The sequence below is a fragment of the Bos taurus genome, chromosome X (assembly GCF_002263795.3).
Source record: "Bos taurus isolate L1 Dominette 01449 registration number 42190680 breed Hereford chromosome X, ARS-UCD2.0, whole genome shotgun sequence".
In the NCBI taxonomy this organism is placed as follows: Eukaryota; Metazoa; Chordata; class Mammalia; order Artiodactyla; family Bovidae; genus Bos; species Bos taurus.
In genome coordinates, this window is record NC_037357.1 from 113473207 (window position 1) to 113500782 (window position 27576).

Here is a 27576-nt window from a genome sequence, read left to right on the forward strand (position 1 = left end):
AAGGTTGGATTAATTGGTATTTAAGAAAGGTAGTTATCAGAGACTTTGTTTCCTTCACATGGCTCTTTACAGGCTATTGCTTTAAAGTGGGCGTTTTGGTGCCTGGATGGAATTTATTACTATTAGGTCAGCTGTCTTGGCTCTTCCTGGCCACTCATCAGCGCAAACTGAGCTCTGCAGTTGACTGACCAATTTCTTCCACTGTAATGCTCAAAAATTACAGAGGAAGGAACACTCCCAAGCTCATTCTATGAGGCCACCATCACCCTGAGAGCAAAACCAGATAGAGAAGCACACAGGAAAAAAAAAAAAACGAAAAGAAAAGAAAACGACAGGCGAATATCACTGAAGAACCCAGATGGAAAAATCCTGAACAAAATACTAGCGAACCAAAAAAGACAGTCTCTTCAGTAAGTGGTGCCTTGAAAACTGGACAGTTACATGTACAATAATGAATTTAGAACATGCTCTAACACCATAAAAATAAACTCAAAATGGATCAAAGACTGAAATGTAAAGCTAGACACTATAAAACTCTCAGAGGAAAACCTAGGCAGAACACTGTTTGACATAAATTGCAGTAGTATTTTGTTTTAGTAAAATGGCTTTTGATCCACCTCCTGGAGTAATGGAAATAAAAAGAAAAACAAACAGGTGACCTTTAATTAAAGTCAAAAGCTTCCACACAGCAAAAGAAACCAAAAACAAAAAGACAACTCACAGAATGAGAGGAAATATTTGCAAACAAAGCAAACAACAGCGGAATAATCTCCAAAATATATAAATAGCTCATGCACCTCTGTGTCAAATAAACAATCCCATAAAAAAATAGGCAGAGTGTATAAACAAACATTCCTTCAAAGAAGACATACAGATGACCAAAGAGCATATGAAAAGATGCTCAACATCACTAAGTATCAGAGAAATGCAAATGATTAGTACAATGAGGTATGACCTCACACCAGCCAGAATGGTCATCATCCCCAAATTTGCAAACAACAAATAATGGAGTGTGGAAAAAAGGGAACACTCTTGAACTCTCAGTGGGAATGCAAATTGACACAGTCACTATGGAGAACGTTATGGAAGTTCCATTAAAAACTAAAAATAGAGTTACCATATGATCCAGCAATCCCACTCCTGGCACATATCCAGAGAAACCTATGATTCATAAATACACATGTACCCAATCTTCATTATAACACTATTTACATTAGCCAAGACATGGAAGTAACTTAAATGTCCATCTACAGAGAAATGAATAATGCAGATGTGGTACAATGGAATATTACTCAGCCATAAAAAAGAGATAATGCCATGTGCAGCAACATGGATGGACCTAGGGAATGTCATACTAAGTAAGACACAGAAACACAAACATCATATGACAACACTCATATGTAGAATCCAATTTTTAAAAATGACACAAATGAACTTATTTACAACATAGAAAGAGACTTTGGGATACCTAAAACAAGCTTATGGTTACCATTGGAGAAATGTTGAGGGAGGGATACATTAGGAGCTTGAGATAAACATATACAACTGTCGTGTTGGACTCTTTGTGACTCCATGGACTGTAGTCCAAGAGGCTCCTCTGTCCATGGAATTTCCAGGCCAGAATACTGGAGTGAGTTTCCATTTCCTACTCTAGGGGATCTTCCCGATCAGGGGACCGAATGTGCTTCTCTTGTGTCTCCTCCATTGGCAGGTGGATTCTTTACCATTGCACCACCCAGGAAGTCCACATACACAACTGTATATACTAGAGATAACCAAAAAAGGACCTACTGTATAGCAGAGAGAGCTCTACTCAATATTCTGTAATAAACTGTATGAGAAAAGAATCTGAAAATGAAGGAATACATGTGTATGCATAACTGAGTCACTTTGTTATACACCTGAAACTAACACAACACTGTAAATCACTTATACTCCAGGAAAATAAGACAAAAAAATAATACCACCATAATATTCAGCAATCCCACTCCTGGGAATATATCCAGAGAAAATCATAATTCAAAAAAGGTACAGCACCCACTGTTCATTGCAGCATTATTTACAATACCTATGACATGGAAGCAACCTAAATGTCCATCAACAGAGGAGTAGATAAAGACGTGGTCTGTAAATATAAAGGAGTATTACTCAGCCATAACAAAGAATGAAAGAATGCCATCTGCAGCAACATGGGTGTACCCAGGGATTGTAATGCTAAGCGAATTAAGTCAGACAAAGACAAGTATATCCCTCCTATGTGCAATCTAATTTTAAAAAGTGATAAAATGAACTTATTTACAAAACAGAAAGATGATGAAAACAAACTTATGGTTACTAAAGGGGAAACGTAGTGAGGGAGAGAGAAATCAGCAGCTTGGGATGACCATACACACACCATTATATATGAAATAGATAACCAACAAGGACCTCCTACGTAGCACAGGAAACTCTAATCAATATTCTGTGATAACCTATATGAAAAGAGAAACTGAAAATTAATGAATGTACATAAATGTATAACTGAATCACTTTGCCATATACCTGAAATTAACACAATATTGTAAATCAACTGTACTCCAATAACATTTAAAAAATAGACTACCTGGGCATATATCTGAAGAAAACCATAATTCGAGTAGGTACAAGCACACCCATGGTCACTGCAGCACTGTTTACAATAGCCAAGACATGGAAACTACCTACAGGTCCATGAATAAAAATGTGATACATAAATACAATGGAATCATACTCAGCCATAAAAAAGAATGAAAGAATGTCATTTGCAGCACCGGATGGACTTAAGAGATTTTCATAATGAATGAAGTAAGTCAGACAAAGACAAATACCATATTATACCACTCATAGGTACTAATTTTTAAAAAATGACACAAATGTACTTATTTAAAATACAGAAACAGACTCTCACATTCTGAAAACAGACTTATGATGACTAAAGGGGAAACATGGGGGGATGGATACATTAGAAATTGGGATGAACATACACAAACCAGCAATATATAAAATAGATAGCTGAAAAGGACCTCTGATATAGCATAGGCAACTCTACTCAATATTCTGTAATAACCTATATGGGAAAGAATCTGGAAAAGATTGAATATATATGTAACTGAATCACTTTCTTGTGCACCTTAAACACAAGATTGTAAATCAGTAATTCTCCAGTAAAAGTATTCTTTTAAAAAAGGATATCCATCTGTAACAATATCTACAGGCAATCACCTTCAGTTCAGTTCAGTCACTCAGTCGTGTCCGACTCTTTGCGACCCCATCAACCGCAGCACGCCAGGCCTCCCTGTCCATCACCAACTGCCAAAGTCCACCCAAACCCATGTCCGTTGAGTCGGTGATGCCATCCAACCATCTCATCCTCTGTCCCCTTCTCCTCCTGCCCTCAATCTTTCCCAGCATCAGGGTCTTTTCAAATGAGTCAGCTCTTCACATCAGGTGGCCAAAAGTATGAGTAAAAAACTCCATCACCTCCATAAAGCAAGGTTTCCAGTCCAGGAGCAAGGCGTTTATCTCCCGATTCAGAGGACCCTCATTAATAACAGGTTTAATAAAATTTTGTCACAGTCATCCAATAGCCAACTTCCTATTAGCCAATCCCAACACATGTAACAGTCAGACATAGTTAAAAATAGGCAAATAAATCCAAAGACCTGGGACCTTAACGTAGTGTTCGAGGCTCTAACCCAATCGTTGAATACCTCAGCAGCTCTAACCTCTTGCATTTTCCCCTCAGGAGGGTCCCTAAACAACCCCTCATCCTAGCCTCTGGATTTTATCCAGATGGAAGAAACTCCACTAGGCGGGACCCTAACCCACAGTGTTGTTGTCATTGTTCAGTTGCTCAGGTGTGTCTGACTCTTTGCCACCCCATGGACTATAACATTCCAGGCTTCCCTGTCCTTCACTGTCTCCTGAGGTTTGCTCAAACTCGTTTCCATTGAGTTGGTGATGCCATTCAGCAGTCCAGTCCTCTCTAACCCACATCCCTGATGAGATTATTAGACTACTGCTGCTGCTGCTAAGTCGCTTCAGTCGTGTCCGACTCTGTGCGACCCCATAGACGGCAGCCCACCAGGCTCTGCCGTCCCTGAGATTCTCCAGGCAAGAACACTGGAGTGGGTTGCCATTTCCTTCTCCAATGCATGAAAGTGAAAAGTGAAAGTGAAGTCGCTCAGTCGTGTCTGACTCTTAGTGACCCCATGGACTGTAGCCCACGAGGCTCCTCCATCCATGGGGTTTTCCAGCAAGTACTGGAGTGGGTGCCATTGCCTTCTCTCTTATTAGACTACAGGCACATTCTAACTACACATAGCACATTTAGCTATAGGAACATTATAATGAGGTTACTCACCCCAAAGATATATGATCCAGGAGCTATTCCTTTTCTTAAAAGGAAAGGAGCCAAAGAAGCCCAAGGAGCCCAGAGTGCCATGGCTAGGAAACAGGAACCTGAGAGCCGACTTTCTAGACAAACTCAGTCGAGGTGGCCACTCAGGGTGGGTGCTGAGAACCACCAGGGGCTAAGTGCATCAAGCAGATGGTCACAAGTCCTAAATTTCAACTAGGCTGCCCAAACTCACTGAACATGGGCTCACTGACAGATGTGCACAGAAGCCAATACTTATGGCAAGAGCTTTTGAGAAAAGAGCTTTACTGCAAGGCCGACCAAAGCAGGAGGCAAGGTATCAAATCTCTCTTCAATCCAGCAGCCTGGGTGAAATCTAAGGGGTCACGGGAATTTCTAACTTGGAAGCTAATTGGCTAGTCTTAAATTAGTCCATCAGCTACTCAGGTTACAGGAAGCCAGGCTTTCCTTATTGAAGGACTTCTCATTTTGCAATGGCCCTTGGGGCAACATTTGTAGTCTCTGAGTTCCCCAGATTGACGTCTTGGCTCCGGGGTCATCCTGAGGTCATGCGTTCCTTCTTGGACACTTACAGTTCTTTCTTTGTAAAATGACGCAAGGTGTGATTAATCAACAATCTCTTTGAGGAGGCAAAAGCAGTTTAAGCTGGTCAATTGTTTCACATGCGGTTTCACTAGCCTCCTGAACTACAGCACATTAACCAAACTCCAAGACAAAGAAAATCACAGTGAATTAAAATGTTGCCTAGCAAGGACAATCTTGTAACAGTCACACCAGAGGATGTAACATAGAATGTGCTTGAGGTAAATCTTTCCCAGTTGCAAACCACTCAAAGTTCTTAGAATTTTTGTCATTGACCAGTATCTTCCTTCCTAGCTACCCTTTCATCTAAATAACCAATATTTCCACGTATTTAAGTACCAGCAAAAAAATCTAGAACTTCCCTAGAATTTGCCCAATTACACACAAGATAGAAATAATCGAGTACCTTCTTAATAGAAAGGTCTCTGGCTCCCTCAACCCAGGGTAAATGTCACCAGTGCAGGAGTCTCTGGACTCTCTGAGGCCCTCCATCTGAGAATCTGGCCATGCCCACCACTCCCACTGTCTCTCTAGCCCACAAGACAACCTCACTTAATATGACTTCTCACTGAAGGCTCTGCATTTTCCTAAGGCTCCAAACCTAGACATTGTATTAAAAAACAGAGACATCATTTTGCTGACAAAGGTACCTACATCTATGGTTTTTCCAGTAGTAATGTACAAATGTGAGAACTGGACTATAAAGAAAGCTGTGTCGAAGAATTGATGCTTTCTAACTGTGGTCTTGGAGAAGACTCTTGAGAGTCCCTTGGACAGCAAGGAGATCAAGCCAGTCCATCCTCAAGGAATCAACCCTGAATATTCATTGGAAGGACTTATGCTGAAGTTGAAGCTCCAATACTTTGGCCACCTGATGCAAAGAGCCAACTCATTGGAAAAGACCCTGATGCTAGGAAAGAAAGATTTGGGGTAGGAGGAGAAGGGGGCAGCGGAGGACAAGATGGTTCAATGGCATCACTGACAATGCACTTGAGTTTCAGAAAACTCCGGGAGATAGTGAAGGGCAGGGAGGCCTGGTGAGCTGCAGTCCATGGGGTCACAAAGAGTGGGACATGACTTAATGACTGAACAACAACAAGGCTCCAAACTGCCTCACCGCAGGCCATTTACACTTGCTTTCAACTCCAACTGCCTGCCCTCCTTACCCCTGCTTTTGACTTGTTCTTTCAGCAGTCCCCAACCTTTTTGGCACCAGGGACTGGTTTTGTAGAAGACAGTTTTTCCACACACTGGGAATGGGGGATGGTTTGGGGATAATTCAAGCACATTACATTTATTGTGAATTTTATTTCTAATCTAAATGCTGCTGCTGATCTCACAGGAGGTGCTGGTTGGAGGCCTGAAGTTTGGAGAACCCTGCTTTTGGTCATAGAGAGTATCTCACCATCTTTTCATATAATAGTACCTCCTAGACTCTAAAATTCAATGGACAGGATCTTGTTTTGGAGGTTGCTGTTGTTCCAGTTTTTTAAAAAGCATCCACAGTACTAGTAAGCCTACCAAAAAGGTCATTCTCAGAACTTCTCTCTTGGTCCACTGTTTACGACTCCCTGCTCCCAATGCAGGGGGCATGGGTGGGTTTGATCCCTGGTTGGGGATGGTCCAGCATGCTTCACAGCCAACAGAAAAAATAAAGAGCTCCTTCTCAAATAATAATTGGGAAATAAACAAGAGAATAAGCATACGGCCTAATCCATTAGAATTTATCTTACATTCCTAAATAATATAAGCAAATACAAGCATATAACTTTAATTTTTAGAAGAAAAAGCACAAGAAGGAGTTAGGTAAACCAAAAATTAACAGTCTTTTCCTTATTTATACTTTTTCTTTCTGCTTTTATTGATTAAATATAAAGTGCCTACTGTACACTTTGCAGATGGCACCCCACTCCAGTACTCTTGCCTGGAAAATCCCATGGATGGAGGAGCCTGGTGGGCTACAGTCCATGGGGTTGCACAGAGTCAGACAGGACTGAGCGAATTAACTTTCACTTTTCACCTTCATGCACTGGAGAAGGAAATGACAACCCACTCCAGTGTTCTTGCCTGGAGAATCCCAGGGACGGGGGAGCCTGGTGGGCTGCCGTCTATGGGGTCGCACAGAGTCAGACACGACTGAAGCGACTGAGCAGCAGCAGCAGCACACTTTGCATTATGCTCAGACTACAATCCCAAATAAGACCAAATATCTGCTCTTTTTTTAAAAAAACACTTTATTGAGATATGATTATCATATAAAAAAACTGTACTCATTTAATGTATACAACTCGATGTTTGGAAATAAATATACACTTCTGAGGATGAAATGGCTGGATGGCATCACTGACTCGATGGACGTCAGTCTCAGTGAACTCCGGGAGTTGGTGATGGACAGGGAGGCCTGACGTGCTGCAATTCATGGGGTTGCAAAGAGTCGGACACGACTGAGCGACTGATCTGATCTGATCTGATACACTTCTGAACCACCGCTACAGTCTATGCCATAAACATGTTCATTACCTCCAAAAGTTTCCTCCTATACTCTTTATTGATTTACTCATTTATTTTTGTGGAGGTGAGGAGGAGCAAGGACAATTAACAATCCTTTTAGCAAAAGTTTAAGTATCCAATATGGAATTGTTAAGTATAGGCTCTATGCTCCACATTACATTTCTAGAAATTATTCATCTTGTATAACTGAAAATCTGTGTCCTTTGACAATCACTTCCACATTACGCCTCCTCCCAGGCCCTGGCAATCACCATCCTACCCTGCTTCTATCAGTTTGCCTGTTTTAGATTCCTCATTTAAGTGGTATCATGTATTTGTCATTCTGTGTCTGGCTTATTTCACTTAGCACAATGTCTTCTAGGTCATCTCTGTTATTGCAAATGAAAAAGTTTCCTTCTTTTTAAGGTTGAATAGTACTCCATTATGGGCTTCCCAGTTAGCTCAGTGGTAAATAATCCACCTGCCAATGCAGGACACACAGGAGACTCAATCGATCCCTGGATTGGGAACATCCCCTGGAGGAGGAAATAGCAACCTGCTCTAGTATTCTTGCCTGGAAAATCCCATGGTCAGAGGAGCTTGGCAGGCTACCTTCCATGGGGTCAAAAAAGAGTCAGACACAACTGAGTGACTGAGGACACACACACACAACACTCCATTTTACATATATATATATATATATATATATATATATATATATAGCATATATTTATCCATTCATTCATCAAAGGACATTTAGGCTGTTACCCTGTATTGATTATTGTGAATAATGTTGCAACAAATATGGGAATGCTGATATCTCTTGGAGAGTCTAATTTTAACTCCTTTGGATAGATACCCAGAAGTGGATTTGCTGAATCATATCATATTTCGATTTTTAATTTTTTGAGAAACCTCAATACTGTTTTCCACAGTGGTTTCACCCATTGACATTCTCATTAACAGCATAAAAGAGTTCTGTTTTCTAAATGCTTGCACTTACTCAGCTTACTCTCTACTGGAGAGAGAGCAAAACAATCAACTTGTCAAATTATTGTTGTGGCAAAAACATTTAACATCAAATCTACTCTCAAAATTTTAGGCACACAATACAGTACTGTTAAATACAGGCACAATGGTGCACAGCAGATTTCTGGAATTTATTCAATGAATAACTGAAACATTATATCAAGTGAAAAGCAACTGCCCATTTCTCCCTCCCATGGCCCTTCTGTGTTTCAATGTGTTTAAAAACTTTAGATACCTCATATAAGTGAAACCATGCAGCATTTGTCCTTCTGAGACTGGCTTATTTCATTTAGAATGTCCCTGTGGTTTCTCCATGTTGTCCCATATAACAACATTTCTTTACTTTTTAAGGTGAAATTATATCCCATCGTCTGCATCTACCACATGTTCTTTATCCATTTATCTGTTGGTAGATTTTGGGTTGTTACCAAATCTTGGCTATTGTAAATAATGGTGCAATGAACACAGGAGTGAAGATGTCTCTTTGAGATACTGACTTCACTTCCTTAGGATGTACAATTGACCCTTGAACCATGTGGAGTTTAGAAGTACCAGCTCCCACGCAGTCAAAATCCCTGTATAATTTTGACACTGCTCAAACTTAACTAATAATAACCTACTATTGACTGGAAGCCTTAATGATAAACAGTCAATGCATATTTTGTATGCTATAAGTATTTTCTACTGTATTCTTATGATAAAGTAAGCTAGAGAAAAAATGTTATTAAGAAAATTATAAGAGAAAATATATTCACAGTACTGTATTTATCAACATTGTAAATTTACAGCATCCATTTATAAGAAAAATTGGCTGTAAGTACTGACATCTATATTGTCTTATATGACACAAAAGACTATACATATGAGACACTAAATATCAAACATGAAAAAATAATATGAAAAGCAATTCATATTTATTTACAGGTATAATGATTCCAGCTTTGATAATGAAGCAGCAATATGACTGCTTTATAGTAGCCTAGTGTAATTGATAGGATTGCTTCATGGTAGCGGAACATATACAGTAATGAATGAATAGCTAAAAATTTTTATGGCATACACTATTTTGGTAATACTTATAATACAGTACTGAAAACATTGTTACTTTAAGAGAAAACTTACCTGTGATGACAGGCTGATAGGCAGTTTATCCATTGTCAAGAGAGAGGTGGGACAGTGTGCAATAATACAATTCTTTGAAACTAAAGTTATAAAACAATAATAAAGTGAAACATTATTAATTTTATATTAAATATCACTCACCTTCTGCCTATGCAATGGTAGGCTATCCATTTCAATACAAGTCTTGCACGCAATGTTCTACATGATGAATACTTAGCTGGTGGTGATGATGAAGATGATGACGACACAGAAACATCTCATACAGTCCTTGCCTACAGTTATGAGCTCTTAGCAAAAGACACTCACACACATACTCAACAGATAAGATTATTACCGGTATGGCACAATGATTATTTACTACTCATTGACTGGAAGTGGATCATCATGAAGGTCTTCATTCCTGACACCTTCTTGCTGAGTAGGCTGAAGAGGAGGAGGAAGAGGAGGGGTTGACCTTGATGAGTGGCAGAGATGGAAGAACGGAGGAGGTGGAAGGGGAGGCAGGGGAAGCAGGCACACTCAGTGTATCTTTATGGAAATACATTGTAATTTCTGTCTGAAGATTTTGCTTTTGCATTTCTCTAAAAACGTTTCTGTGTGTTATCAGTCCTCCTTCCACCATTTGCTTTCTTTTCAGTGCCTTTATCATAGAAGGGTCCATGCCATACAAGAGTCAAAGCAGTCTTGAGTCCTCAGAACACTTCTGCCAGATTGTCTAATGTCAATTTGTTTTCTGGCACTGCTTCTTCTACATCTTGTTCCTCATCATCCAGCTCTGGTTCGGAACCATTCATCTCTATCAAGTCGTATTTTGTTAATTCCACTGCTGTAGTGTCTGTTAGCTCTTGGGTTTTTCCAAGATCTGTATTTTGGGACTCTGCACCCTCTCCCACCCTTTCATGTCATGTCCACAGTCTCTTTCATGATTTCCTTAACTGACTCTGTCACAAATCCTGTGAAGGCATGCAAAACACCTGGACAGTTTTCTTTAGCAGGAATTTATTGTTTGGGCTTTCATGGGCTTTTTTTTGTGTGTGTGCGCGTGTGACAACAATTGCATCTTCAGTTGTGTAATCCTTCCAGACTTCATGATGTTCTATCAGGGTTCTCTTCCATAGTATTGGCAATCATTTTCATAGAGTACCATGTGTAATGACCCTTAAAGGTCCCTTTGACCCTCTGATCTATAGGCTGACTTAGAGATGTTGTGTTTAGGGGAAAGGAGACACTTTGATGCCTTCAGTGTTGAACTCATGGGGTTCTGGGTGGCCAAAGCATTGTCCAGTATCAAAAGAATTTTAAAAGGCAGTCAATAACCCCCAAGGTACTTCCTGAATTCAGGGATGAAGCACTGATGACACCAATCCCCACAAAGGTTCATGCTGTCCGGCCTTCTTGTTGTACAACCAAAAGACTGACAGATGGTGTTTATCATTTCCCTTGAAGGTTCAGGGTTAGCAGCCCTATAGTTTAGGGGAGTCCTGATCATTTGCACAAAAATCTGACAGCATTTGCACAAAATCATAGAATTAGCCTCTTTCTGTCTCAAATCTTGGAGTTCACTTCCCTTCCTTACCAATGCATGTACTTTGTGGCAAAACCCCCAGAATAGGGCACTTTCATCTGCATTAAAACCTGTCCAGACAGATCTGTTTTTTCCTCAGTGATTTTCTTTTTAAATTTCTTGGAGTACAGTTGATTTACAATGTTGTATAAGTTTCAGGTGTACTACAAAGTGATTCAGTTATACCTATATATATATCCATTCTTTTAAAGAATATTTTGTCATATAAGTTATCACAGAATATTGAGTTTCCTGCTCTATAGAATAGATACTTCTTGGCCATCTACCTTATATACAGTATGTGTATATGTTCATCTCAAGCTTCTGATTTATTGCTCCCTGCCCCATTTGCTCTTTGGTAACCATAAGTTCATTTTTTATACCTGTTCAGTCTGTTTCTATTTTTTAAATAAGTTCCTTTGTATCATTTTTAAAAATTATATTCCACATATGAGTGATATTTGTCTTTGTCTGACTTCACTTAATATGAAAATCTCAAGGATGTGCATTGTCTCCACTTTTGCTCAACATGATTTTAGAAGCCCTAGCTGTGGCAATCAGAGTAGAGAAGATATAAAAGGAATCCAAGTTGAAAAAGAAGTAAAATGCACTGTTTGAAGATGACATGATACTACCACACCATGACAAATAGATGGGGAAGTGATGGAAACAATGAGAGACTTTATTTTTTTGGCCTCCAAAATCACTGCAGATGGTGATTGCAACCATGAAATTAAAAGATACTTGCTCCTTGGAAGAAAAGCTTTGATCAACCTAGACAGCCACAGGACTGAAAAGGTCAGTTTTCATTCCAAATCCCAAAGAAAGGCAATGCCAAAGAATGCTCAAACGACTGCACAGTTGCACTCATCTCACATGCTAGTAAAGTAATGCTCAAAATTCTCCAAGCCAGGCTTCAACAATACGGGAACCATGAATTTCCAGATGTTCAAGCTGGTTTTAGAAAAGGCAGAGGAACCAGAGATCAAATTGCCAACATCCATTGGATTATCAAAAAAGCAAGAGAGTTCCAGGAAAACATCTATTTCTGCTTTATTGACTATGCCAAAGACTTTGACTGTGTGGATCACAATAAACTGTGGAAAATTCTGAAAGAGCTGCAAATACCAGACCACCTGACCTGCCTCTTGAGAAATCTGTATGCAGGTCAGGAAGCAACAGTTAGAACTGGACATGGAACAACAGACTGGTTCCAAATAGGGAAAGGAGTATGTCATCTTGGAATGGTGGCAACCATGACTACAGACCCAAAGTGTGGTACACAACAAGTAATTCAACTTTTTCATATAATATCATGACTTCTGTTTCTTGAGAGCACTTCCAGCACCACTAGCAGCACTTCATATGAGTTCAATGGTGTTATTCAAGATTTGTACTAAACACAGTGAGAAATACCTGAGAACCACTGGTGATCACTTTTTTTGCGATCACAGTTTACTACAGAAACTGCTCATCAGAGATGAATAGTGCTGTTCATGGTCCATAAGTGTGTGTGTGTGTGTCTGTGTGTGCACAACTTTTGATAAATACAACCTTTTCATATTTGTGTATAGTTTATGGCAGTAAGTGATAAAATAGACTAGTATCTATATAAATGTTATGCATTCATGACACCTTTCCCTTAATTTTTTATATTTCTAGACTATGCGTGTCACCTGTGAGTTTTTTCAGGCTATCTCAAATCTCGGAATAGTTTTCCCATGTATTTATTGAAAAAAAATTCGTCTATAAGTGGACCTGCACAGTTCAATCTTGTGTTGTTCAAGGGTCAACTGCATACTCAGAAGTAGAAATGCTGAGTCGTACGATAGTTACAGTTGTGATTTTCTGAGGAACCTCCACATTGTTTTCCATAGTGGCTGTGCCAATTTATATTCTCAGCAACTGTGTGCAAAGGTTCCCTTTTCTCAACACCCTTGCCAACACTTCTTACCATTTGGCTTTTTGATAATAGCTCTCCCAACAGGTATGTGGTGATCTGTTATTGTGGTCTGGATTACCATCTCACTGATGATTAGTGATGCTGAGCCCCTGTTCACATAGCTGTTGGCCATTTCTATGTCTTCCTTAGAAAATATTTAGGTTATTTGCTCGTTTTTTAGTTATTGTTAATTAATTAGTCCGTAATTGAGTTGTATGAGTTCCTTCTATAATTTAGATATTAACATCAGATATATGGCTTGCAAAGTTTTTCTATTTCACCATTTCAATTTTTGATTGTTTCCATTGCTCTACAGAATCTTTTTAATTTGATGTAGCCCCACTGATTTTTCTTTTTCTTGTCTGTGTTTCTGTTGTCAAATTAAAAACAAAAAAACACAAAACATTGCCATGGCCAATGACAAGGAGCTTTCCCCTATGTTTTCTTCTAAGAATTTTATGATTTCTGGCCTCATTTTAAAGTCTTGAATCCATTTTTTTGAGTATGATGCAAGATAAGACTCTAGCTTTACTCTTTGCAGGCAGATTTTCCATTTTTTCAACACTATTTGTTGATTGAGAATACTTTTTTTTCCTTTGTATTCTTAGTGCCTTTGTTAAGGATTACTCGCCTATATATGCATGGGTTTATACATGGCTCTATTCTGTTCCATTGATCTGTGTGTCTATGTTTATGCTGGCATCACACTGTCTTGTACTATAGTTCAAAATCAAGAAGCACCATATTTACAACTTTGTTCCTCTTTGTCAAGATTACTTTGTCTATTCAAGGTCTTTTGAGGTGTCATATGAATTTTAGCCTATTACTCTGGAAAATTCCACTGGAATTATGACACACATTCATTACATCTGTAGATCACTTTGGGTAGTATGAATATTTTAACAATGTGAATTCTTCCAATCCGTATACTTGGGACATCATTTTATTTGTGTCTTTTCCACTTTCTTCAACCAATGTCTCCATGTTTTCAGTGTATAGATCTTTTACTTCCTTGGTTAAATTTATTTCTAAGTATTTTATTCTTTTAGACATTTTTGAAATAGAACTGTTTTCTTATTTTTTTTTCAGATAGTTTGTTTTTAATGTTTACAAACACAACTGATTGTTGTGTGTTATTTTGTGTCCTGCAGCTTTCTTGAATTCATTTCTTAGTTCTAACATTTTCCTGGACACTCGGAACATTCACCCCACTCTCACTTTCCCCCACCAAGTAAGGTCACAATCTCTCTTTGTACTGAACTGTGCCAGCCTGAGACAAGGGTTAATGCCAATAAAGTCAAATTGCTGTTCTTACCCATTTCAAGTATAGCTGATCTAAGCTATATGCTTACCTGTGGTACTGCAATTTGTTAATTGCATTCTGGACCTTCTATAGAGGTATTTTGTTACTTATACAATGTTAAAATCTGGGCTGCTGAGGGGATACAGGGGCTGGGAATTCCCATTCCACTGTATTACAGATGCCACTCAGTCAGGACCGTTTTCTTTATTTCCTGATACCAACAATTTTTCTGTGTTCATTCACATTGGCAAGCAAATGCCAGTTCTCTTGACATGTTATCTTGTTCTGAACCACAAAGGGAGATTCAAGGATTTGATTCATTATACAAAATACCAAAACCTTTATACTTACACTGAAATACAGCAACAAATGGGATATATTTTGTTCATAAACACAGATATGGAAGTCAAATAAACTTTCAATTACAAGGAAGAGTATTTTAAGAATACCAAAAAAGAAAAAGAAAGCCCTAAACAGAAAAAGATACATCTCCCAGTTACTGAGGTCAAGCAAGAACAAAAGAAGACATGAAATATGTTCCTTTCAGCTCCATCTTGGCACTCAAATACTTGGAATACTTCTCTTTTCAATCACAAGATGAAGGATCTGCCCTGGATGTCACTATGTGGGAGGAGCTGGAAGACTTGGTTCTGGAACGTGCCCTGCCCATGGCAGTAGTGCTCTGTCTTTCTCAGCTCTCAAGGCCTCTCTCTTCCTCATCCTATGATGGAATTCAGGACCTCCCAGGGCTGATATCAGTAAATGGACGCTACAGAACCCCAGTGGTTCTGGGTGGCTATTTCTTTCACTTCTTTTGAAGGGGTTTTACATATATATCTGACAATTCCTTCTCTGACCTGAGATTGCCCTCCTTAGACCAAAGGTCTCAAGCCCCTGACAACTGTACTGTGAGCGAGATGTTCAGCTTGAGAGCTCTACCTGGAGCCTTCTTATACCTAATATTCTTGGGGTGTTGCTTTCCTCAGTCCAGATGCATGGCTATCTTCCTATAGGCCCTTGCTCCTTTGATAAATGGCTTCTTGGGAAATGTCACATCCCTGAAAAGCCCCAAGCAGTTTCCCTACTGCAAGTGTTGCAGAGAAGGAGTCCCTGTCCTAGGAGTGAGGAGAGATGGGAAATCCATGGCATAAGTAAGGGGGCCCAGGTAGAGACCCGTGAGAGAAACAAACATGGTAACCTGTGTCGGGAGCCGTGTTAGGCATTACTGACAAAATGGAGGCATGGCCCCAACCCCCTCTCCTCATCCTGCAGGCACGGTCCCAGGATGAAGGGGTTAGGTTTTGTGATTCTGACTTGTTCTTTCCTTTATTTGGTTGAGTTGGCTAGAAAGAATGTTAAGGTGCTTATTGTTCTTCAGAGAATTATGAGAAAGCACAAACCCTTCTGCAGTTGTGCCAGAAAATAATCTATAAAGTAACCATTGACATTTGGGTTCAAAGATTTTTACAAAGAATGTCCCAGGGTGAGCACATAGGCCGCAGCTTGAGGCCATGGGAAGGATTGTTATCTGAGACCTGTTTGTGAGGGAAATGTTGATGGCAAAGGAAGTTTGCTGAGTTTAGGGTTTAGGAATAATTAAGAATAGCTAGAAGCCTTTTTAGGAGATAGTGAGCTTAGGATACCAGGGGCAAGCAGGATTTAGAAAGACAAGAAATAAACGGAGGACTGTGGTATGCAGCCCAGACATAAGCATGAGTTACAATGTAATCACAAGTAAACACCATTCTGAGAGAATTGCTGAAACAGGAACTCTGTTTAAAGGGCAACAATGAGACAATAAATCTGGGTGAGGGGGAACTGAAAAATGTCAAACCTCTGACCTAATGCTTTTGTCAAAGTATAAAAGAAGACCTGATTCTTGAAATAAACATGTAGTCCTGTACCTGGAGTCAGAGGCTACATCATTCTTCGCCAGCACTGCTCATCCCTTCAGGCTGATTCCCTAGCTGCTGGAGCTGGACTCTGGGAAACCTGTCCTCTCCTTCAGCCAGACTAAACAGGGAACTTGTGTTTGAATACATAAACTTTATATTTTATGTCTAATAGATATTTCTTTATACAAAGAAATGGCTCTAAGATGACTTGTTTTTGAATCCTGATCTTTTGAGCTTATGTGTTACTCTAAAGCTTTCAGATCTTTAAAGCTTATCTGAGACCTCATATATATGAACAGATGATCCTATTGTCAGCAAACATCATTGCTTTGTTTCTTCACTTCATATGTCACATTTATTTTAGTTTTATTATTATTGCTCTAGCTATGTATTACAATATAATAGTTTGACCTGAGAGTCCTTCTTCTTATTGCTTCTGATACAGTTCAGAGTAATGAAAATAAAAAGGGAATTAAGGGCACAAGGTCAGCTCAGGCTTGCAGGAGTGAGAGGGTGAGCTTTAGACTAACTCAACTCAAGGGCCTACGACCATCCTTGCCACTTACCAGCCATGGGAAGTTTGTCAGGTCATTAAACTCTGAGAGGGCCTCAGGCTCTTTATCTGTGGAGTTTGAGAAGCCCTGTCTGGAAGGACTGGTGGCATGGTAATTGTAAAGCATCTACCACAGTGCTTGGAAGGCACCATATGCCTCCTTTCTCATGACTGGTGGCTGCACTTTCCATCAAAGATCTGACCTCCCTTAGGCCTGAAATAGGGCCACTCTAGTGGCTCAGTAGTAAAGTATCTGCCTGTGGTACATACAGGAGCTACAGGAGACCTAAATCAGTCCCTGGGTTGGGAAGATTCCCTGGAGGAGGAAATGGCAACCCACTCGTTTTTCCCTGAAGAATCCCATGGACAGAGGAGCCTGGGGGGCTATAGTCCATGAATCAAAAAAGAGTCAGGCACGACTTAGTGATTCAACAACAACAAAATGAAGGCCTGATATAAAGAAGTGAGGGAAAGCCTTGCCTGACAGCCCTCCCCTGAGCTTTCTAGAACTGATATCAAAGGGTATGGCATGACACTCTTTGTCTCTATTCAAGGATGGGTCCACCCCTCAGTCTGCACTCACGCTCCAAAATTTGACTTCTGGTGGGGCCTGAGGAATCCCTTCCTTCTAGACCTGAGGCTTATCTCCTCATAGTAAGACCCATACCTCCCTGTGAGCCTGGAGGAGGAAATAAGGGTGGCCTTATCTAGCTACCCCTGCCCATAGTCTCACAAGGATGAAAGCTCTAGAAGCTGGTTGAGGATAAAAGACAGTTCCTCTCAGGGCCCCAAATTTGACTCTCAGCCAAGCCCAAGATCCCCCCCTCTGTTGACATGGGACCACCACAATCAGACCAAAACTCTAACTTTCCTGCTACTCCTCAGTCATAACTGAAGGGTCCCTTGGGCTGACAACTCTGCCTGGGGCCTTTTAGCCTGATAGTAGGCAGGATTCTATGTGGTCATCCTGGTATGTGGGTTCCCACATTCTTTACCATCCTCACCCTGACTTAGAAATAACCTTGAAATACTTACAACCTGGAAATATTCACTGACTTACCTTAAGGCTTCTCCCCTCAAGCCCCCAATTCCCTGAGACCCGCGAGGAAGAGGTGGAATTTGCTTCATCGGGCCACCACAGCCTGTGGTCTTCCGAGGCTAACTGTAGTGGAGGGAATATGTTCTGCCCCATTGTTTTAAGGTGGGTGGTCTTTTCAGTCATCAGGGTCCTTACCTTGGCTTCTGGCACAATCTGGAAATCATACTTCTATGAGTTGTGGCTGCTCCCTTTGATCAGGATGAGGTTCCTTACCTCCATGAGATGTTCTGGAAGGAAGTGAGTAGGACTCACCATGTCACCAGGCCTAAGTGGCACAGTCTAAGGCCTAACAGGAACAGTGCCCTCTGTAGCCCCCTTCTTTCTGGGAGGGATCCTTCGCTGTCAGTCAGTGCCATCAGTTGATTCCTGTTAGGAACTGGGTACCCTTCCTCAGCTGATAGAGGCTTCCTCCATTAGTCCAAGGACTTAAATGCCCTGAAGCCATTCTCCTTCAGGAAATAAGGGATACACTTACTCTGAAAGCCCTGCCTCTTCCCTCCCAGGGCCCATTACATTTGCAGGACTTTCTAAGAATTTATCTATAATGGGGTAGTTGGTTGACACACTCCTCATACAGGACTGTGCAAATGTCATGCCTGGGATTTCCACTCTCTGATGAAGAGACAGCCTATAAACCAAGGTCCACATCTCCTTGAAACCCTCCAGTCAGAAGTCAGGGGGCGCTTGAGCTGGCCAGCACTTACCTATGCTTCCCAGGGCTAACTGGAGAGGAGGGACTTAGTGTAGCCCTGTCAGCTGGGGTTGAGGGGCTTCCATATCCACACCCTGGGTCTTCAATTTGACTCTGCACCCTTCCTGGGACTTTATTCTCTGCTGATCTGAGGCTGAGGACTCTGCTGATTCCCAATGTCCCCACCTTCCCGGGACCTGAGTTGAAAATGTTAGCCACAGCAGCCTGGATTTTTCTGGACTTCATGGGATTGCCAATGAGGACAGGTCTTTACAAGTTGCTACTGTTGTGGCTGGGTCTTTCTATCACCCTCATTCAGGTTTATCACCATCATTTCTGAGAGATTGACCCTCTCTCCTATGCAACCTCAGAACTCTGCCCCAAGACCAAGTTTCTGAGAAGCCTGAAAAATAAGCAAGGCATGCTTGGCCTAACAGTTCTGAGATCCTGTGTCTGAGAGCAGACGGGAGTGCTATCCCAGTGACCCCCACCCCATATTCTGGGGTGTTGCTCTCCTCAATCCTCCTACATGGGGTCCTCATCTTGCTGTGTCTTGGATTAAAGGCTTCTGGGGAAATTCCACATCTCTGCAAACTCTTGAGCCGTGTTTGCTCTGCAGTGCTACAGAGAATGAATGGGTCCCTGTCCCAGGAGTGATGGGAGATGGACAAGCTATAGCCCAAGGAGTCCCAGGAGAGGTGATAGCCCATCAGGGAAAAAAAAAAAAGTACATCTATCTATCTCATCAGCCAGGTGAAGGTTCTCATGGCATTTCTGTTCTGATAGATTTACTTTCTATAGGCAAGAGACTGTAAGCAAGATATGGAGAGCCCTTGGTCTTCAGAGGTTATCTAACATGGCCAACGTACATGCTTATACTGGCACAGAATATTGTCTCTTTCATTCATCTGTGAGTAATGAATAAGGTATATGTATTTTTTGTTAAATATATTTGGTATTCTTACTGCTCTGGCTACACATTCCAATCCAGTAGCTTGAGCACAAGGGCATTCTTTTTTTATCACCTAGGACAAATTTTGAAGTGCTGAGAAAAACACTGAAATAAAAGATACAGGGTGGGGACTTTCCTGGTGGTCCAGTGGCTAGCACCCCAGGCTCCCGATGCAGGGGGCCCAGGTTCAATCCCTTGTCAGGGAAGTAAATCCCATGTGCCGCAAATAAGATTCAGCACAGCCAAATAAATAAAAAGTAACTAAATAAGGAAAAGGAAATGAAATGTCAAAAGTACTTGTTTAAAAAAAAAAAAACAAGGGTATGTCTCAGGGTGGGGAGAGAAGAATAGTATGAGTCCTAAAGTTAGTTTAGGGCAGGAGTCTAGTCCCAGCTCTGTCAATTACCAGCCTTAAGTATTTCGGCACAAAACCAAACTCTAACTCTATAAGCCTCAAGCTCTCCACTGTGAAGTGAGTTTGATAAGCTCTGTCTTGTAGGACTGGTGGAATATATGTATTTATGGAAAGCATCGGACACGGCACCTGTATCTATTGAGACATTAGGGGCAATGGCAGTTATTACTATGATTATCTTGACCTCAGATGTTACATCAGCTGGTTTTTTTTTTTTTTTGGCATCTAAGAGATGTCAGCGACTATGCAGTGTTCTAACTGATAAAAAATAAAAAAAGATCCAACCTCCCCAATCAGCCAAACTTCTGCTTAGCAATGAAACCAAAGTAATATGTTCTTGCCACCCCCTCTTTACCTTGCTTCTTTCTTGTTCTTTGTGATTTAGAGAGTAACTCAGCCTCTTCCAAATAATGACAGCTTCTCTGAGAAACTATAACTGCATGGGCAGAGGCATGCACTGCTTATTTTTTTTTTGACTAAACATTGCCAGTACAAGCATGGAGTTTTCTTAAGAGCAGATGCTCAATTAATTTTTGTGTAAAAGAAGAACCACGTATAAATCATTTGCTGTAATTTATATTCTCAAACATTCTTGAAAAATATAATCCGATCAAAGTATATATCTTTTACATTTACATAGAGGGAAACTAAACAGAGAGTAAAGCAAGCCAAAAATTGACAAACTTTCAGCTATCTCTCTATGCATCTATATTCTGAGCCTCTCTTAGTGCGGTGTCTTGCACATTTCTATGGATATTCTTATCCTAAAGTGTAGTTATTCTCATCTTGGATCACAAAAGTGATTTGAGGATTTCCAATATGTATTTCAAAAAACAAAACTCTTAATCCTAAATCTGACAAACAGCAAATAGCATGAGACACATTTAATTCGAGTACTTCTATCATGAACCTAAAATAAACTTGTTGTAAAAAGTAACAATTGAAAATTGAGGAATAAAAAGTCAACAAGTTATTGATGCATATTAGGAACATAGGTTGACAGGCTTTTCCAACCACAAAGTGAAGAATGGGCTTCAGACCACACTAGGGGCCAGATGAGCGGCTGGATGTGGCCCTGGAGTGGGCACAGGTTGAGGCAGAAGTGCCAGCCCTGGCTGCAGCAGAAGTGCCATCCCTGGCCAAGGCAGAAGGGCCAGCCCAGGCTGAGGCAGAAGGGCCAGCCCTGGCCGAGGCAGACATATCAGGCCTGGCCAAGGCTGAAGTGACAGCCCTGGCTGCAGCAGAAGTGCCATCCCTGGCCAAGGCAGAAGGGCCAGCGCTGGCTGAGGCAGAAGGGCCGGTCCCGGTTGCAGCTCTGGCTCCGGTTCTCTCTGCCTCCTCTCTCAAAGCCTCCTCATAATGTGGCAGTAAGGCGTCGGGGACCAAATCATTGACCTTGGTCAAAAACTGCAGGACTTTCGTCTTGCTGTTTTCTGTGAGCGCTTTAGGACCCCACAGGAACTCATAGTGAGGGGGATCGCTGCCAGGCACCTGGTTGTATTCCAGGTACTCTTCCTGCACCAGATCTTCTGTGATGAGCTTCCTGGTGTCTCCAAAGATGAAGTGCATTCTTCCATCATAGATGCCCAGAATATTCAGGAACTTCCAGACCTCCTCCTCAGAGGCGCGATGGCCATTCAGGTAGATGACACCCAGCAGAGGCATCAGAAGACCATTCTTCATCAGCCCCCAGTCACTTCTCATAGACTCACTGTCGCTGAGATCTAGGTTGCTCACCAGGGTATAGCAGTGACTGTTGGGCCTGACTTCCTTCAGCACCATGCCAAACACCATCTCCATCTGCTCAGAGGCCCTGCTGAGGATCTCAGGGAATTGCTCCCTGTACCTTTTGTGGATAACCTGCACCATTTCTGACCTCTTAATTAGCTCCCTCATCTTATACTGAAACAGCATGTACTGCACCAAATTCTCTGACTCCATGGTCAGAAGATCTGTGTGAGAGCTCTCAGCAGCAGCTGAGGCCCGGGAGGAATTTTCACCTTCCTGAACTTGGCCCTCGGCACCTACACCAGATCTCGAGCGTGCTGCACCACCTACACCAGATCTCGAGCGTGTTGCACCACCTACACAAGATCTCGAGCGTGCTGCGCCACCTACACCAGATCTCGAGCGTGCTGCGCCATCGACACCAGATCTCGAGCGTGCTGCGCCACCGACACCAGATCTTTTGCGTATAGCACCTGCAGCAGCACTGGTGGTGCCTTGGGCTCCCTGAGGCCCCGTGGCGGTGCCAGCAGCAGACGAACTTGAGGGAGTGCTCTCTGAATCAGGAGGGGAGGAGGTGGTCTCTTCTCCCCTAGATGTGGTAGCCTGATCATGAAGACCCTGGGTCTCAGCCCGGGCCTGGCGACGTTTCTCACGAGCACAGTGCTTACTCTTCTGCCCACGAGGCATGGCAGCTGTAGTCAGGGACTGCAGGCAGGAGTCTGGGCCAACAGACAGGAGACTGCGGCACCTGGAGGATGGAGAATGAGGTGACATGAGCACCTTACAACAGGGAGATTCTACCTTAGCTTAATCAAAGGCCACCTCAGCAGGTGTCCTTGAGGACACTGCCCTAGGAACCCACAAGGCTCCTGTTTTCCTTCTCAGCCTGTCCCCTGAGAATCCCAGAGGAAGAACAGAGGCCTTAATATTCCTCTGCATCCTCTCAGCCCTGCTTTGGATTTACTGAGGTGACAGCAGGTGCTGGCAGTGGCGTCCTCTCAGCTCATCTCCAGTATTATCACATCAAGTCCTGGTGGAACCTGGGCACCTTTCCGTCTGCTACTCTGATGCAGACACTGTAGACTTCCACATGATCCAGAAGCAAGTGAAAGAATGCCTCAGTCCACCTCCCTCCCAGGGGATACCCAGTGCTGAGAGCTCAGTAGGGTATTTTCTATCCTGAGTTCACTGGGATCATCATTCATGGCCCTTACCTTGGCTCCTTAAAATTTTGGGCACTATTCTCCATTTCCTGACTGATGGCTGCACCTTCAGACTAGACATTTCCCCTCCCCTAGACTTGCTATAAAGCACTGAAGCAGATGTTCAACCTCACAGCCCATCCCTGAGATTTCCTGGGCTGAAATCCAAGGGTTGGGATGTACGCTCTGATTCCTCACTCAGGTTCCTCAATTGGGCTCCTGGTAGAGAAACTCTACTTTCTCCTGAACTGATGCCCGTCTGATAGTAAAAGCCAACCACACTGTGTTCCAACAGGAGGAAGTGAAGATGACCTCATCTTCCCAAACATGGTCCTCTAAGAATGGAAGCTGTTGCAGGCAGGTTGATGTTCCTGTGGTCCCACACAAGATCCCAATTCAAAGTCTAAAATATTTTTTTTTTTGCTTCTCTTTTCTTCTATATGTCTTTTTAAAAATAAGTTTATTTATTTTTAACTGGAGGATAAAGCTTTACAATATTGTGTTATTTTCTGCCCCACATCAATATGAATCAGCCATAGGTATACTGTATATCCCCTCCCTCTCGAAACTCTCTCCCACCTCCCACCCCATCCCACCCCTCTTAAGCTGTCAGAGCACTGGCTTTGAGCTCCCTGAGTCATAAAACTAATTCCCACTGGTTATCCATTTTCCATATGGTAATGTGTACATTTTCAATGTTACTCTCTCAATCTGCCCCTCCCTCTCCTTCCCCCACTGTGTCCACAAGTGTGTTCTCTATGTTGGCTTCTCCAGGCTGCCCTGTAAACAGGTTCATCAGTACCATCTTTCTGGATTCCATATAAATGCATTAATATATGATATTGCCTTTCCTCTTTCTGACTTAATTCACTTTTCATAAAAAAACTAGGAATAAAAGTACCACATAAGCCAACAATCCCACTACTGGGCATATATCCTGAGGAAACGGTAATGTAAAAAGACACTTGTACTCATGTTCACTGCAGCACTATTTACAATAGCCAGGACATAGAAGCAACCAAGGTCTACATTTGACTCATGACAGGGTCTAAGGTTTCTCTCTCTGCTGACCACTGCCCTCAGACCAAGACCCTTACTTCCCCATTAGCCTGCAGTGGGAACCGACATGTATCCTTGAGGTCTGCCAGAAATGACAACATGGAGGATGTGTCCGAATGACGTGGTGTGGAACATCCCCACAGCCCCCAAGGTTCTCACCATAACCCCTCGCAAATCTGAAACCCTCCCTTGCCAACCTGAGGCTGCCCCCTTTGACCTGGTCTGTCACTTCCCTGAAATGACCTGGGAAGTGTCTTGTCAAAACGCCAGATTCTCCCAGGCCTGAAAACAGGGCTGGCACTTTATGCGGCCCCATTTCTTATGGGAGGAGCCCCCATCCTCACTTAGTGTCACAGCCATGAATCTTGTTGGGGACTAGGTCCCTTGTTAAACTGGTTTTATTGTTAGAGCAAGGCTCTCACTTCCCCCAAACCACCTGCAGGGGGCACCAGAATCGGCCAGCTCTACCCGGGGCGTCCTAGAGCCCAGTATAGGGAAGTCGCTCAGTGTGGCCCCTTCGCAGTGTCGAACTCTGCTCCTCAGCCCTCAGGGCCCTCATCTAGGACCTAGACCTCCTCCAGGGGTAGAATCCCAGCCTACCCCCACAGACCAACGCCTTAGCCTGAGACACTCTAGACCACATTCAGACGATAGCTTTGAGGGGCCCACAAGAGCCATAACACAGGGGTGGGATGTGGATGGGTCACTTTTATTACTGGGAGGGTTGGGAAAGTCCCTTCAGCCACATTCAGGTCCTCACCTTGGTTCCAGACGACTCCTGGACACTAAGCCTCCGCCAAACGGTCGCTGCGGCTACCGGTGGAGCTTCTCGCCTTCGAAGCGGAAGTGGAGGGGAGCTGCGTACGGTCCTACGTGAGGTCGCCCGGGGTCAACGGCAAGGGCGGCGTGCTACGGGAACCCCGGTAGCTCAATATTCATCCGTCCCTGGCTTCTCTCTCAGGGTCTTCCGTGTGCAGTGTATCAGATCCTGGGACTCTTCCATCTATGAGCCTGAGTCCTCCAGCCCCCAAACAAAGCCCTCGCCTCCCTGAGTCCCTAGTGGGGGGAGTCAGGGCACTGCTCTGAGCATCTCTGCTTGTCAGGAGGGGCGCCACTCTGTGAGCCTCCCTCTTTGGGGGAGAGATCCTCTCATTAGTACTGATGGTCCTCACCTTAAGGCCTGTTATGGTCAAGATTACCCACTGTGCAGAACTGGGGTCTGATCTTGCCAGAGGAGGCCTTGCCCTCTCTGAGATCACACTGGTGGAATGAGGGGACCACTCACAAGTAGTGCTTCTGGATCTCTCAGGGCTAAGAATTTACTGAATTCTATTTGTCTCCCTCTGGTTTTGGAGGTCTCCTGTTAATACTTTTTTTGACTCTTGTTAAGGCCTGGGTTTTCTCTCTGCAGATCTGTGGCTGTCCCACCAGTCCAGGGTCCTCATCTTCATAAGACTGACTAGGGAGGCTGAGGGGGTACCTCTACCTCAAACACCTGTCCTGGGCATCTCAGGGCTGACAGTATTGGGGAATTCGTGGGGCTTCTCTGTTGTGGGGTGAGTGCTTCCATTATTCTTGTTCAGATTCTGGCCAGATACCTGACCAGGCAAGGGACTCTACTCTCTGCTAACTTGAAGCTGCTCCCATTAAATCAAGATATTCCCCTTCTGGGGCCCTCCAACTGGAAGCCAGGATTAGCCACATCAAGCCAGCACTGTTTTGGACTTCTAAGGGTTGATGGCCTGAGCCAGACTTCACAGAAACCCCACTGTTCTGACTAGGTCCTTCCATCATTCCTCATTCAGGGTCCCCACAGTCATATCTATCAAAGACTGACACTCTTTCTAAATACCTCTTTCTGTTGTTCTTAGGCCAAGACTGTTAAGTCCCTGAGAAACCTGAAGAACACGTGAGGGTGTGCTCAGCCTGCCAGCTGTCTCTGGGGCTGTCTGATAGCAGATGGAAAACTGTCTAGGTGTGACTCCCCTGTATTCTGGGGTCTTGGTCTTCCACGCCCTCTAACAGTTAGACCCTCCTCTTGGCTCTTTCCTCTTGGGTTAAAGGCTTCCTGAGAAATGCCTCATTCCTGCAAACACAGAGCAGTGTCCTTACCACAAACCTTGGTCCCTGTCTTAGGAGTGATGTGAGATGGAGAAGCTAAAGCATAAGGCAGGAATTCCATACAGGTGGTATTCTGTCATGTGGGGAAAATACACTCATATTTTCCTTCTCTTCACCAACCAGACTTAGATTCTGATGTAAATTCTGTTCTGAGAGATTTATATTTTATGGGGAAGGGACTGTCCAGCATGATTTTCTGAGCCTCTGATCTTTTGAGTTAGTTGACATTGCATATGTAGATGATCATTTTGTCACTGAGTACTAGCTTTCTTTTCTTTATTCATCCCTGTCATTTATTTTGGTACTCACATTGCTCTGGGAAAGTATTCCAATCCAGTAGTATAAGCACAGATTTTTTTTTTAATTGCCTGAGTTGCATTTTTAGGAAGAAAAGAAAACTGAATATAAGAAACACAAGGTGGGCCTCAGACTGGAAGAACTGGGGTAATGTGGGCTCTTGACTGGGCCCTTGACTAATCCCAACCTGGATCAAGTTTCAAATCTGTCCCTTAACAGCCACATGACAACTCCATGAGCACCAGGCTCTGCATCTGTGAAGTGAGTTTGATAAAAGCTCTGTCTTATAGAACTGGTGGGATGTAGTTAAAATGTGTTAAGTATCTGGCACATTGACTGGCCTGTGTTGAGACTTCAACATGGCATTTATTACTGTGATTAATTTGGACCCTGATGATATAATTCAGTCTGTTTTTTTTTTTTAACTCCAGCAGAAGCCAGAAAATATGTAGCATCCTAGAACCAAGAAAATCCAGGGGCTTCCCTGGTAGTCCAGTGATGAAGACTCCATGCTCCCAATGCAGGGGACCTGGGTTCAAACCCTGGTCAGGGAACTAGATCCCTCATGCCACAGCTAAGAGTTTGCATGCTAAAACTAAAGATACTGCATGGTGCAACGAAGATTGAAGATCCCACATGCCACAAGTAAGATCTGGCACAGCCAAATAAATAAATAATAAATGAATGTTTTTAAAAATAAATAAAATCCAATCACTCAAAATGCTGAATAGCAAGAAACACTACGTAATATTTCCCTATCACATGATAAATTATTTAATATGGGTATAAGATACACATCCCCAGATAGATGCAACACAAATTCCCTAAATCTGTGTTGCTGCTGCTGCTGCTGCTGCTAAGTCGCTTCAGTCATGTCCAACTCTGTGCGACCCCATGGACTGCAGCCTACCAGGCTCCTCTGTCCTTGGGATTCTCCAGGCAAGAACAATGGAGTGGGTTGCCATTTCCTCCTCCAATGCATGAAAGTGAAAAGTCAAAGTGAAGTCACTCAGTCGTGTCCGACTCTTAGCGACCCCATAGACTACAGCCTACCAGGCTCCTCCGTCCATGGGATTTTCCAGGCAAGAGTACTGGAGTGGGGTGCCATTGCCTTCTCCAAAATCTGTGTTAAGGAT

At 42.7% G+C, this 27576-nt stretch overlaps 2 protein-coding genes across 2 annotated transcripts in view; both read right to left on the reverse strand.

Moving 5' to 3' along the window:
- LOC509870 (melanoma-associated antigen B3) overlaps positions 1 to 10176 on the reverse strand; it is a 54355-nt gene extending 44179 nt beyond the window's left edge. Inside the window, exon 1 of the mRNA XM_024988634.2 lies at positions 9761 to 10176. The gene's annotated coding sequence lies outside the window, so the exon portion shown is untranslated. The remainder of the gene's footprint in view (positions 1 to 9760) is intronic.
- A 10740-nt stretch (positions 10177 to 20916) lies between these two features.
- On the reverse strand, positions 20917 to 24972 carry LOC526966 (melanoma-associated antigen B2). Its single transcript, XM_015461750.3, has 2 exons — positions 24783 to 24972; positions 20917 to 22509 (listed from the first exon to the last, which is right to left on the reverse strand). The coding sequence occupies exon 2, from the start codon at positions 22446 to 22448 to the stop codon at positions 21078 to 21080; it is 1371 nt and encodes a 456-aa protein (XP_015317236.1). The 5' UTR covers positions 22449 to 22509; positions 24783 to 24972; the 3' UTR covers positions 20917 to 21077.
- Positions 24973 to 27576: the final 2604 nt, after the last annotated feature.